Raw genomic sequence first — 14,154 nt, 5'->3', positions numbered from 1 at the left:
TTCTCACATGACAAAATATCTCGGTGACAAGTTTTCCTTCTATTGCATCATACTCTATGCTGGACGACGCCGGGTTATTTTTCCAATATTGCGTTATTCTTGTTATAACCTAGAAGAAACCTAGAAGATAATTTGTCAATTTATATTCTTTGTATTTATATTCTTAAAGTTAGTATAATAAAAGGATGTATAAACGCACAGTGTCTGGTAGTGCCATGATATTGGCGAGGAACTTGGGATTTGTTAAGGTGAAATATATCTCACAGTTTCGACTCTGAAAAAATTTTTAATTATAAGTTTCACGGAACATTTCACATTGCAGGATCACATGTTTGCAAGCGTAGAAAATAAAATGTTTAGTTCTGTGACACAAAATTCACGATATAAACCGTTAAATCCAATAAACACTGTTATAATGTTCGTTCCTCAACAACAGGTTTGTCATTGTTTAATGAACAATATATTTGTAATGTATGCCAATTACTGTACATGATTCATATATATACTTCTGATTAGTTAACTTTTATTCAAGTTAGCTTTTATTCAACTTACAATTTTTTAAATTATTTGAAATAAAACTATATATAAAATTAATTTGGTAATCGCTAGCCTAAACAAAAGCGTTTTTACTTAGGCATGGATCGTCGAACGAATGGGGAAATTTCATAAAATTTTAGAACCAGGTTTGAACATTTTGCTTCCTATCATTGATAGAGTTAAGTATGTGCAAGTTTTAAAGGAATTAGCAATAGATGTGCCACAACAAAGTGCAGTTACATCAGGTAGCTATGCTGTCTAACACAAATTTTAAGAATATAACACGGTATTCGTAATAAATTACTTTTTTTGATTTGATTTCAGATAATGTGACTTTAAATATCGATGCGGTATTGTATTTAAGAGTAACTGATCCTTATCTAGCATCCTATGGCGTTGAGGATGCTGAGTTTGCAGTAATTCAAGTAGCCCAAACTACCATGAGATCTGAGTTAGGAAAAATATCTTTAGATAAAGTATTTAGGGAAAGGGAAGAATTAAACGTTTCCATTGTTGAAAGTATCAACAAGGCGAGTAGTGCATGGGGAATAACCTGTCTAAGATATGAGATACGTGAGTTGTAAAAATAATAATTATAGGCCTGTTCTTTTTGGCTGAACTTTTACACTAATTCGTCCTTCTTCCTCTTCTTTCCTCCTAAAGAAAAAAGAAAGAAACTGGTGCAACAATTCAGCGAAAAAGAACAGACCTTATGTAACAGATATCTCAGATTGCTCGATTAAAACTAGAAAAAATTTCTATCCAAAATAAATAAATACACAATATTCTTCATTAAATTTATTAAATGTATATTGATATTTTAGGAGATATAAAATTACCATCAAGGGTGCAGGAAGCAATGCAAATGCAGGTAGAAGCCGAACGAAAGAAACGTGCTGCGATATTGGAATCTGAAGGTGTTAGGGAGGCTGAGATAAATGTGGCCGAGGGCAAACGACTCGCACGAATTTTAGCTTCTGGTACTGTGTGCTATTCATATTGAGTATAGCTTCTACTCATAGTGAACTTGCACATTGCTTTTTGAATTTATCTGAAAAAGCAATTTTAATATTGCATGTATGAACACAAAATTAGTGAAAATTTTTGTAACGATAAACTTGACGATTACTATAGAAGCAGCAAGGCAAGAGCAAATAAACAAAGCCACAGGAGAAGCCGCAGCGGTAGTAGCAGTGGCTGAGGCACGAGCGAAGGGATTACAAATAGTTGCAAATGCACTTGGTGTCGCGGATGCAAAAAATGCAGCGGCGCTCAGCGTAGCAGAACAATATGTCAATGCATTCAATAAATTAGCAAAAGTTAATAATACATTGATATTGCCAAGCAACGTAGGAGATGTTCCAACGTTTGTAGCACAGGTTTGTCGCACACTGTTCGTTTTTTCATTATTCATTAAAATTTTAATAATAGTATTATCAAGATTTTCTATTTTGTTACATTTTATAGGCGATGGCAATTTATAAACAAGTAATGCCGGATCACAAAAATAGTAATAAGCAAATAAAACAAGTAACGAGTAATCAATCAAATGTTCACATGGAAGATTCTGATGAAACATTTGAATATTTCAGCGATAAGGAAGAAGCTGAGAAGCATAGAAAAACGGAAGAACAAAAGCCCCGAATATTATAATATTTATACCTGCAATAAAGAAATATTTTCATATTTTTTGCATGTTATTTAATTAAATTTCGCGATGTAAATATCATGATATTGTCATAAACTATCATAAAGCATTACATACATACAAATTTGTCGTTCATCAATTGTTTCATTAGTCAAACCCTTATTGCATCACAAATTTTCAAAATTTACATACATTTATATAAATGCAATTTGATAGGGAAATTGCTCATAATTGAGGTTCAATTTTTAGTACAAATCTTAAACCACTCAATATCTTAGATAAAATAATATCGAACAATTTACAATTGGCATTTTATTACAAATTGGAAGCTTTACGTAGAATGTATGATATATTATGGTGTACATAATAGTAAAAAGATATGTCGCACAAATATCCTTATGCTTATTCACTTGCGTTTCTTGGACTGCATAACTGTATTTTGTATAGATACGCCATACGTTTCCTGAGAAATTCTATTCATATAATACAGTGCAACTAGAGAGAATATTAAACAAGTTGTAGTAGACACACGGTGAATTAGGGCAGAAGCAATTAAACTTAAAGTCAATGAGAAGATCACTGTAACAAAAATATATCAGCCTATGTATATTATTTAAAAACTATTTTTGTATACTATTAACTCTTAAATAATTCACTTTATAATATTAAACAACACAATTGCAATACAAGAGTCTCTCAGAAATTAAATTGAAATTGAAATTCTATGAAATAAAAAGGTGAAAAAAAATTCTACTTTACACTAATTATATATCTGGTATTAAAATTAAGAAATTTGCTAAATTTGATTAGTTTGACTTTTAAGAGACTTTTCTCTGTCAGTTTCTATATACCTTCTGGAAGTAATTTCTGTTGGAAAGACTTTCCGAATAAAGTACTTTCAAGATTTCCCACAGCAGTCAATGTACACATAAACAACAAAGATCCAATCAATCCTCCGAGAATGGTTCCCAATTGTGACGAGCTGAGCCAAACTTTGTACATCTGCATACCAGAGAACAATAATACCACTAATATCGATGACAGCATGAATGACATTCCACTGTTAACAGCTATAACATCAACATGTAATGTTAATGTTAGCAATAATATTAAAGAGTAACAAAAGATAAATAAAAAAATTATTATCCTTTTGCCTTGATATATTGCTTATGCATTATCAATTGCAGAAACAATTTTAGACAATTTTTCATGTATTAGATTTATTCTTGGAGACACAATTTGTTTTAATTAATTTAATAAAATTACCAGATCGATGAGACTGAAATATCAATGACAATTGATAACTACTCTTTATAGCATGCAACTTCTTGTTAAATTTTTTCTATTAATATTTGGTAATTTGAAAATATAACTTTTAAAGAGCTGATACTTACCCATTGTTGCTGAAAAAATTAGGAATAATCATAGACCTATCCTTTTTTTCTTTCTCAGCGAGAATTTACATAAATTGTGTATAATTCCTTGTACATTCACTGAAGCTAGCATAGGTTAACTGCAATTTGGATAACCGGCATACATACATAGATACTATTCCATGCGTACAAATGTCAGCAACACGTCAGCAACACCAACAAGCAATGCTCAATTGATTCAAAGATGTTCCACTCATTCTTTATTGGAGACCCTATCGAGTTCTGATTGGCTTAAATGTTTCTAACTCATTAGCAAAATCACTTACAATAAAATTTCAAACATAATAGGTATAAAAATGACATTGAAATCAATTATAAATTTTTTTTCATTAGCTACGTATTTTAATTTGAAAATTTTTATCTTTAACCTTTGAACAGATAAATGGATTTTTAAAACACAAGTACTTAGATAGACGAGGTGCTGAAATATTCCAAAAAGTTTTTATTTTTATAATTATATTTTTTAGAAGAGAGTAAATAATATAAGTATCCGGGAAAAAATATTTTTTATATAATTACTAATTACGTTTTAACCCGGATCTATTATATAATAGGTTTTTAACTTTAAGCTATAAGAAATGGACGAATCATAATCAATTATTTTCCTTACATTCAATTGGTCAATTTCTTATGGCTTAAGGCTTAAAACTATTGTATTATAGATCCGGACTAAAGAACTCTGCAAGTAATATAAGATTAAATTAGTGCCAAAGATGTCACAAAGCAAAGCGCAAAATGTATGTACGACGATACCCGTTTGTCAAAATAATGTAAGATAAGAATAATTGAATAAACCGTGAATATTTTTTATGCGCAATAATTGGGTATCCAAACAGCGTGCGACGAACAACGAAGAGTGGGGAAGGCACGCTCTCTCTCGCTTTTCGCCGCGCGGCGAGGTGAGTGGGGAGTGTACCAGGCGGCGCCAGGCGCGGCGGTTGATTACGTCATCACTTCGGCATTCGCTCGGCGACCTCGGAGCGGGATAGACATGTAATATGGGTCACTCCGCGCGTCGCAAATTCAAATTATATATCTGCGAATGCGAATTGATATTCATAATGTGCGTGTTCATGTCGAAGCGACTATCATTCGTCGAAGGTATATTATAGTTATATCACACGCTCGAAATAGGCGTTTTGAAAATAAAAATCAGAGCATAATAATAATAGAAGCGTAAATGAAACGTTGTAGGAAGAAAATTAAAACATCAAAATATAAAAGAAACGTAAATGCTTCTTTCACATTTTATTGTTTCAATTTTCGCCTTCTAGAAGTTTCGTTCACCCTTCTGTTACTCTTATCCATTATATCTGATTTACGCTTCGATTTTTACTTTCATCAAGGCGTCGAAATATATGATAATTTAGTTTAATAATTACAAATTGTCACGTTTAAATCGATACTTAATAATGTCCTCTTTAATGGTCATGATGAATGATAGCACGTTAATGGCTTTGCATATCATTTTCTATTTTCGGATCGAAAGCGTACGTTGCATAAATTTAGATTTATTATCGGATTACGATTCAAAAGTACTAAAACAAAAGTACTACGCTAAAGTGCGTTAATATTTTCTTGAAAATATTGCGCACATTGCGCGAATTTTGTGTTACAAAAAGTTCTTACAAACTTATTGTGACACAATTTAAAATTATCTAAGATATTAAGATGAGTTGTGTGCATAATGAATCCAAGAAATAAAGCAAAAATCGTGCAATAAATTCAAAGAATCTTAAAACTGTAACGAATAGATTATTTTACTTATTTTGTAATACGCATTAATATTTCGACAGTTAGATGATCGGCACGCAACCTTGAGAATTGTTTTGAAGTGGAAGGGCAGACGGGCGGCACGGGGTGGCACAGGGTGGCACGGGGTGGCGCGTCATGTTTATGTGAAGTTATTACCGCGCAGTTATTTCATTATCGAGGCCCGTACAAGCAGGTAGCCATGTCGCGTGCCTCTCTTCTTTACATTTTTTTTTTAATCGCGACAAATGCTAAACAGTATGAAACATTATACTTATGAATATTCACATTCAGATTACTAACTCGCACGATTAATTATTCATAAATGAATCGAGATGACAATTATATATATCATGGAACAAACATTTCGTACGAACGTTCATTCATTTAGAATCAAAATACGATGGAAAAATAGAATTTATTACTATTTCGCGATAATTACGGACGACAATTATTTTTGCTTAATATTTTGTCTCGCTTGAGATAAATATTTTTTGAAATATTGGTTGATTTTTTTACTTTGTTTTAATTTGAATTTTTTATTATTTTTTTTTGTTACAGAATCATCGTTGAAGCAACGTTGCTGATATAACTCCGCTGTTGCGCATTGGGTTGGTGAGTGATAAATTAATTATTTTATTGAGGTAAGGACATATGCACCAATTTAATAAAAATATACGGATAAATGTATGCATTTTATACATCCGTTGCCTTGAAGCAGATAAATTTTAACAGATTAGGATAAACTTAATCTTTATTATATTGTAGAATTTATTGTGCATGCATTGTTAAATTTATAATATAATTATAATTTATAATATCACAATAGTAATTTGAATTATTTTTAATCATTTTTATAAGTCATCTTATTCAATATCTCTAGTTAATTTAAATAGAGTAAAACTGTTTAATCCAAAAAAAACTATTAAAGGCTCAAATTTGCTTATTAATTGTAAATTCATATGTTAATGAGAATGCTTTTTTAATACTAATTATAAATAATTTAAGCTTAATTTGATACTAAATAAATAATTCAACTCGGAAAAAAATATTTTTTATATAATTTTATATAATTATTATAATATATAAAATTACATAAAATTATATATATAAATTATATATATTTATATGGACATATTTTATATATAATTGTCTGTAATTATATATATTTATATATAATTATACATAAAATATGTCCATTTATATATAAATATATATAATTTTATGTAATTTTATATATTTTATTAAGAAAATTATTCAATCGCATTTCTTTCATAAAGTCGCACGTAAAATGTGATTGGATAATTTTCTTTATGCATACGTTTATGCGGCTATGCAAGTTGTGTGGATATAACGTGGACTTAAATCGATGAACCAATCAGGATACTGCTTTAGACCTGTGTATGTAATCTGACGGAAATAGTAAATCCATATTATCCATAAGAATTTCAACCGGTTGACATTTTCTTTAGAACAGGCTTAAAGTCTGTTCTACAATAGGATCGTAAGCCGTAAGAAATTAACAAATAGTAATTGATTATTTTTATCATATTCAACTGTGATTGGACTAAAAGGACAATAAAAAGGGCAGCCTAAAAAAATACAATACTTTTTTTAAAATGAGTTTCAGAATGTAACCTATTCACTGAGCGATTGGTTCTTACTTATGGATCTAAGTAATAACCAATCGTTCGGTGAGCATGTACATATACATGTTGGAAAAGAAAAAGAGAAAAAATAAACGGTACAAGAATTTCAGCTATTATCGATTATTTAGCTTCGCCATTTTAACGCATCGAATTTTCAAACGCTGTCTGTCATTCCGTCTCCGCAATATGTCGCGTCCAAAACAAAACTGTTTGCAAGTGAAATTAATTCTGGCTGCGATAAATCAAAAGCAATATTGCTCGTAAGAGACAATCGATCGTTAAACTCTTGCGTGCATAGTGGTGCATATGAGCGAGCGAATGGCTTAATCGAGCGTTTCCCGTCCAGCCGGAAAAATAACCTTCAAAAACCGACGCTTGACACATGGAAAATGCCGCGCGCCAAAAGCTTTCCGCAGAAACTAGTCAAGGTGACGAGTTCTCACCCGTCGGCGAACACGTGGGTGTTCCTGATGAAAGGTGAACGTGACGATTTATTGTTTTATCATATTGACAATTGCAACTTGCAATTTTACTAGTGATTGTTGCGGTCGCATTGTAGATGTCCCTGAGAAATACATGTCTCCGTATTGTGTATCAATGAAAATGTATTTTAGATGGCAATTTAGACAGCACAAGTAGAGGCCAATCTGAGATAGTGAAACTTAGACATCCAGCTTCTGATAAACCAGCTATATTTGTATTTGGCGCTGGAAATCTCACAGTTCAAGAGATTTTAATCTTTGATGAAAAGAAAAGATCTTGGTTTATTGATGATAATGTCAAATCTGATGGAAAGTTGCATTTATCGACACCAATTGATCCTATCTTTTTGGCTTTACCATACTTGAGAAAGGTAATTGTAGAATTTTATTTCTTTATGAAAAATTTTTGAGATGTAGTTGTTAAAATAAATGTCTTTGTTATAGTCACAACTAGCACAACCTTTGGAGCAATGCCTCTGGGATGAAGATTTTCCAGAGACTTCTCGACTTGCACAATGTGACAACTTGAATCTATCCTTAGTTGCCGATCATAAAGGAGACGAATCACTACAAGCTTTCAAGTTTAATGAGGAGAAATCGTTAAATTGGTTACAAAAGAAGGTAGAAAAGGTAGCACATGTATTAAAAGAAAAAGGAGTTCATGTATCTCAAGGTGCTATGAGTGCCACTTATGTTAAGAGTACTATATATGAAATTGGTACTGAAGCAGGTAAGAAAAATGCTGTTTATGAAACAAAGAAAGGATAAGATAGAATATTATAAGATAGAATATTTGAGGGTTTCTCAATATCATTATAGCTGAATTGAGATATAACGAGATCTTCAACCAATTTTTGTAGGCCACCATCTACAAGCAAGATCAATTAATTGAGCACTTATCGAAAATTTTCTTATAGAATACTTAAAATATGCACATGGCATTGTGTCAGAATACCTTGCTGAAGATCTCTCAAAGAAACTGGCACAACGTATGAATATATCTGATGAAGTGGAGAGTAAAAAACGCAAGCTGAATAGTCCTCAAAATGAAATGGATGAGAAGAAGCTTAAGAAAGATTCCTTCGAAGAAAGTTCAGTGCCAAAAGCAAAGAAGCAAACAAAAACTTTAAGTAAACCCGAAAAGGTCAGTTATCAATAGCAATAGTAATTATAATCATTTTTAATAAATGATAATTATAATCCAAATATCAAGTTACTATACTCAAGTTACTATAGTAAATAAAATATATAAATAATTTTTGACTATTTGAAGAATTAATTGTAGTAATTGTTGTAATGCTTTTATACATTACAATAATGTGAAAGGTATGTTGTATTTGTTTTATTTATTTAAAATTATATAGAATACAAAAAAATATTTACGAAATCTATAAAGGACTTTCAAATAGGACATTTGTTTGAACAAATTTAATATCTACATATATTTTTTTTTACAGAAAAGCACTGCCCCTGGTAAAAAAGAATTAGCTAAACAGAGAGCAGCGACAGGATCTAAAAGCATTACTAGCTTTTTTCAGAAGAAATAAATATTAAGAAAATAGAACGATTTTAAAGATTAATGCATTTATAGACATTTATTACTATGTCGTACACATTTTAAAAAATTTTATTGCTATATACATGTAATCCATATATTTAACATAATGTAACGTCCAAGTTGAAAATTGTAATATTTTATTGATGATTATGTAACAGAAAGTAGTGTTTTCCAATATTTCAATAAATTTATGTAATATTTAAACACAATGTAATGTATAACAATAAACAGTTAATAAAAGAATATACTAGCAACTAAATTCTTAATTTTTAATTTTAATTGTTACTTTTTATGAAATTGTTACTTTTTATCAATTATTATTTTTTCGTATAAATGTATTGATAACGTCGATAAATATTGATGGATAAAATTATATTTTATCGATTTCCAGTATTTATTTACGGTATTTCTTTATTGAGCGTCAATTTTCCTTCTCAGAATATCTTTTTTTTTTTATCGGTTAAAATTATCATATGTTTTTACTTTAGGTAACTTCATTTATGGCAACCAGAATGCGATAGTGAGGAGTAAAGCAGGCAACCGAATTTGATATAGGGAAAGGATATCGAGAGGAGAGAGATTTCTCTATCGACAGCACTGTTTTATTTTATCCCTAGTGTGTTCCAACCTGGAGAACTGTCAAGCCTGTAATAAGCTGGTAGGATCAGATGATTCAATTATGCCAGACATGGAAGCTGATGATCGGGGAAAGAATGATGATTATTACCTGGAGCTGTCTCCTGACCCTATCAGGTTCGAATCGGTCAGCTGTCTCACAAATGTATTTTTCGATGATTCGAAACAGCAAGTTAGTCAACTTAATACATGTGAAATTTTTTATTTCCATTCTGATACAATAACAAACATGATTTGTATACAGGTATTTGCTGTTCGCTCAGGAGGCGTTACAGGAGTGCTCGTTAAGGGCCCGGACCAGAACTTAAACTTTCGGATGGAAGACAGAGGCTCAGTAATATCCATTAAGTTCTCTCCCGATATGAATGTACTTGCGATTCAGCGTACCAATTCGTCAGTGGAATTTGTTAATTACTCTTCTGTCTCTGGTTTGGATCATGTTGAGTACTCACAGTCATGCAAAGGGAAGAGTGCCACAATACTAGGCTTTGTGTGGACTCATGGCACTGAGATACTTGTAGTTACAGATCATGGAGTAGAACTGTTTCAAGTGCGAAAATTCTTTTGTCATTTTTATTTCATATTATTAAATCTATTTTTATTCTTGTACTAGACTAATATTAGAATTCTTTCTTACTTTCACCAAATATCAAACATACTCTATCTCACTTTAAGTTTAAAAAATATTCTACTTCAACTATAGAAAACAGACTTTTTATTATATATTACTGTAAATGTAGATGACTTGGGACAATATTTTTGTTAAATTTAATCATGGTATTTATCCATGAGTCTCAAAGGAAGTTCAAATTTTAAATTTTCTTTAGTGATTCATTAATGATGGATTGATTAATAAAAGTGCTGTCCTAAGTGTCACCTATATTTTTGATACATTATTATTTAAATAGAATTTCGACTGTTTAATACTTTGAACTTATTGTTTACAGGTTAATCCAGAAAAACGTAATGTTAAAGCCTTGAAATGCTTAAGTTTAGGCATAAATTGGTTTGTATTCTGTCCGAAGAGTTATATGGTATTATTGTCATCTGGTACAGTTGGTAATCAAATACAAGCATTACATATTACTCCTGGTAATCTTCACAAGTTGACTAAATTTGAAAGTAAGTAAGAAATTGCATGTGTTGCTTGAATATTGAGTTAAAACAAAATATTTTTATGCTTATTTAATAATGTTCTAGTTGAACATAACGTAACAAAACCAGGGAAACTGGCCGTTTCCGAAAGGGATGTAGCATTGGCTGTGTTATATGGAACACCTTGTATAATTTTATTACGGCATCAACCAGGAGTCAACCGTTCAATGGGAACGGCATTTGTATACGTCTATACTGTACACAAGTAAAATTCATTCACAAGTCATTTTGAATGCAATTCGCAATGTCTATGCAATGTTATAGCAATATTATGTAATGTTTTTACAGAATGATGACCATTAAAAAGAGCCATATGTTAAAACTGGATGTTGGTGGAAGATTTGCTATAAACGTTGTTGATAATCTCATTATTGTTCATCATCAAGCATCAAAGGTATACATTGCTACTGTATATAAACAAGTTTATTTAAAATTTAAACATGTATTTTTATAGACATCAATGATATTTGACATTATGATGTCTGGTGTGAGTGATGGAACAGTAATGCATCATACAAGTATAACTACAGCAAAACCGATTAAATCTTTTAATCTCAAAGTACCAGGTGCAACCTTGTCTGACCAGACGTATCAGCCGTGCCAGTTATGTATCCTTTTATAAAAAAAAGTATATTAAATATTACTTATTAATTTAATAAGTAATATTTTTATTTATAATAATGTCTTAATCTTATTGATCTAAATATTAAGCCTTAACATTATACAGATTCTCCTAATTGGGTTGTTTTCCAACCAAATATAATAATTGACGTAAAATTGGGTTGTTTGTGGTACGTTTGGTTAATTACAACATCTTGTTTCGAGGTCTTTTTATTTTTTTCTGTACTAGACTACATTAGAATTTTCTTTCTCGCTTCTGCTAAATATCAAGTATATATTTATTTTATTTGGTTTGAACAGAGTATTAATTTAGTTATAAAAAAACCAAACACTTTAATTCATTTTTATATTCGAACATAATTTCTCATTTATTAATAATCAAACAGGTATATCGAGCTCAGATTGGAAGCTTTGGTGACATTAATCACAGATAAAGTGCTTTTAGTAGAATTTTTAATGCAGCGATCAAATGCTAAACAGATATTAATACAAGTCTTACAGAGTTTTATAACACAGTTACCTGTAAGTTTAATGGAGATGCCAACCGTATTTGATAAGCTTAACATTGTATACAGAAATTATTTAGAAAATGAAATACAGAACCAGGTAATTGTACGTTATATATATATATATAGATTCCTCTCTTTTATATATAATTATTGTATAATTTTTAGATGTTATAACATTAAATGTCTCATTTATTTATCATTCGCAGATGGGCACGCCTTTACAGAATAATGTTAAAAATGTGACAACAGTGGCTGAAAATTTTAAGTATAAATTATTGCTCGATCAAAGCGATATGTATAGTCACATATTATCCAAATTTCCTGAGAATACAATAGAACCAAAGATGATAGTATGGGTCCTACTTGAATACATCAGGTACATGGGAATTGTAATAACTTACAATATATAAATTTATCGAGTCACTTATCTGATCTAAATAAATGTCGATTTTACAGATCCTTAACTGAATACGGAATACCGGTGCAACATTATTTGTACGAATTGGTGATCACGACATTGGTACATAGAAAGGCTTACTATCAGCTACATCAGTTGTTACAATACCATGTGGTCGCTGATTCGAAGCCTTTAGCTTGCTTGCTGCTTTCCCTGGAAAATTTGTATCCGGCAGCGCATCAATTGGCGTTGGACATGTTAAAACGATTGGGGAACGCGCATGAGGAGATAATCGAAGTACTTTTATCGAAGGGACATATCTTGGCTGCCTTAAGGTAATTTGCTTTTCTTAATTAACGTTTTAATTAACATATGTTTATTATATTTCTACGTTTCAGATACGTTCGTTCGGTCGGAATGGCAGATCAAGTATCTGCAAGAAAATTCTTAGAAGCAGCAAAAGCCACTGACGATGCGACACTCTTTCATTCGGTCTTTAAATTTTTCGAGCAACGCAACTTGAGGTTGCATAACACTACGGCCTTCACTAAAGGAGAACATTGCCAGTCATACGTACAGCATTTCAAATATTTATTCCAAGGAACGGATAATGAGTGCAATTCAGATACGAACTCGAACGTTACCACTATTTCTTCGTAGGATATCAGTGTTCGTGAGAATAATAGGTAAAAAAATAATCGACATTTTATTTTTATTTAACGAAGCTGATAGAGAATTTATTTGCAACTGCTTTGTAACTTGTAAATTCCTATAATGTTGTATAAATATATATTGTTATTTATTATGAGAAAGAAAATAAAAGATTAAAACAAATTTGTAAGTAATATGTGTGATATTTACCTGCTAGAGTATCTGCTTTCCATCTTTTCACTACAAAGTCCATATTGCGGGATTTATACATTCAAGACTTATAAAGTATAAGGTTTCTTTAATAATCTTTTAATAGCGAGACTTATGTAATGTAATACATTCATAATGAATTTCTTATTTATGAGGAAATATTTGGTAATATTGGCATTTATTTTTCTCTTTTGATGTGTATTTTTAGATTTCGCACAATATTCTCCTTAATAAAAAATAAAACGAATAATCATCTCTTGTGTCCTAATAATATAGTGAAAAGTAAACGAATTGATCATCGAATTAGATCTACGAATTACAATATCAGTAGAATTTACAATAGGAGAAGAAGACATTTTAAATCCCGTATACATCAAAAATACAATAAGTACAATCTATTATAAATAAAGAACATACAGAACGCTGAAATTTCAATTAATAACTTTAAATATTTGGAAAGCAGTAAAAAGTGAATGAGGAAAAGTGGAAGATCGCTGCTACCAAGTGAGTTTAAGTGTTTTTTTCATATAAAGGATGACAAATTCCGATTTAATTGACGATTAATATTATCAAGTGAATTAATAGAATTAATAGAATTCATATATTATGTAGTTAATAAAATTAATATAATTAGAATAATGTTTTATATTGTTTGACGAATCTAAGAAAATATTGGATTAAAGAGAACGAGTACAGTTAGAAACATTGCTGTAAGTAATCTGAACAACAAGTTAATCGGAATAAGTTAATCGGAATTTGATCGACGTCAAAGTAATCATAGCCATAATTGAATAATTATTGACTGCACAGATTTTAAGTAAGATTATAAAAACGCTCAAATTCTCAATTGGCGTGCAAAGAATTACGAATACAGTACTCTCTTTCTCTCTCTCTCTCTCTCTCTCTCTCTCTCTCT

At 30.7% G+C, this 14,154-nt stretch overlaps 4 protein-coding genes across 4 annotated transcripts; 3 read left to right on the top strand and 1 right to left on the bottom strand.

Annotated features, from left to right (window-relative positions):
- Nucleotides 1-185: 185 nt before the first annotated feature.
- Nucleotides 186-2,309, top strand: LOC105623990 (stomatin-like protein 2, mitochondrial). The gene is made up of 7 exons (XM_012205360.1): nt 186-248; nt 323-436; nt 635-782; nt 862-1,110; nt 1,362-1,517; nt 1,672-1,916; nt 2,005-2,309. Exons 1-7 carry the CDS (start codon nt 186-188, stop codon nt 2,188-2,190), a joined length of 1,161 nt encoding a protein of 386 aa, XP_012060750.1. The 3' UTR covers nt 2,191-2,309.
- Nucleotides 2,310-2,487: 178 nt separating this feature from the next.
- LOC105624014 (protein KRTCAP2 homolog) lies at nt 2,488-3,583 on the bottom strand. Its single transcript, XM_012205384.1, has 3 exons — nt 3,580-3,583; nt 3,037-3,255; nt 2,488-2,764 (listed from the first exon to the last, which is right to left on the bottom strand). The coding sequence occupies exons 1-3, from the start codon at nt 3,581-3,583 to the stop codon at nt 2,592-2,594; spliced, it is 396 nt and encodes a 131-aa protein (XP_012060774.1). The 3' UTR covers nt 2,488-2,591.
- Nucleotides 3,584-7,408: 3,825 nt separating this feature from the next.
- On the top strand, nt 7,409-9,318 carry LOC105623989 (ribonuclease H2 subunit B). The gene is made up of 5 exons (XM_012205359.1): nt 7,409-7,496; nt 7,634-7,872; nt 7,946-8,231; nt 8,419-8,645; nt 8,959-9,318. Exons 1-5 carry the CDS (start codon nt 7,409-7,411, stop codon nt 9,046-9,048), a joined length of 930 nt encoding a protein of 309 aa, XP_012060749.1. The 3' UTR covers nt 9,049-9,318.
- A 420-nt stretch (nt 9,319-9,738) lies between these two features.
- LOC105623988 (uncharacterized protein C18orf8) lies at nt 9,739-13,037 on the top strand. The gene is made up of 11 exons (XM_012205358.1): nt 9,739-9,867; nt 9,940-10,245; nt 10,643-10,817; nt 10,896-11,055; nt 11,139-11,244; nt 11,305-11,458; nt 11,578-11,641; nt 11,858-12,077; nt 12,187-12,356; nt 12,437-12,712; nt 12,776-13,037. The coding sequence occupies exons 1-11, from the start codon at nt 9,739-9,741 to the stop codon at nt 13,035-13,037; spliced, it is 2,022 nt and encodes a 673-aa protein (XP_012060748.1).
- Nucleotides 13,038-14,154: the final 1,117 nt, after the last annotated feature.

The sequence above is a fragment of the Atta cephalotes genome, assembly GCF_000143395.1.
Source record: "Atta cephalotes unplaced genomic scaffold scaffold00070, whole genome shotgun sequence".
NCBI lineage: Eukaryota > Metazoa > Arthropoda > Insecta > Hymenoptera > Formicidae > Atta > Atta cephalotes.
This window is presented reverse-complemented; position numbering and strand designations above follow the sequence as displayed.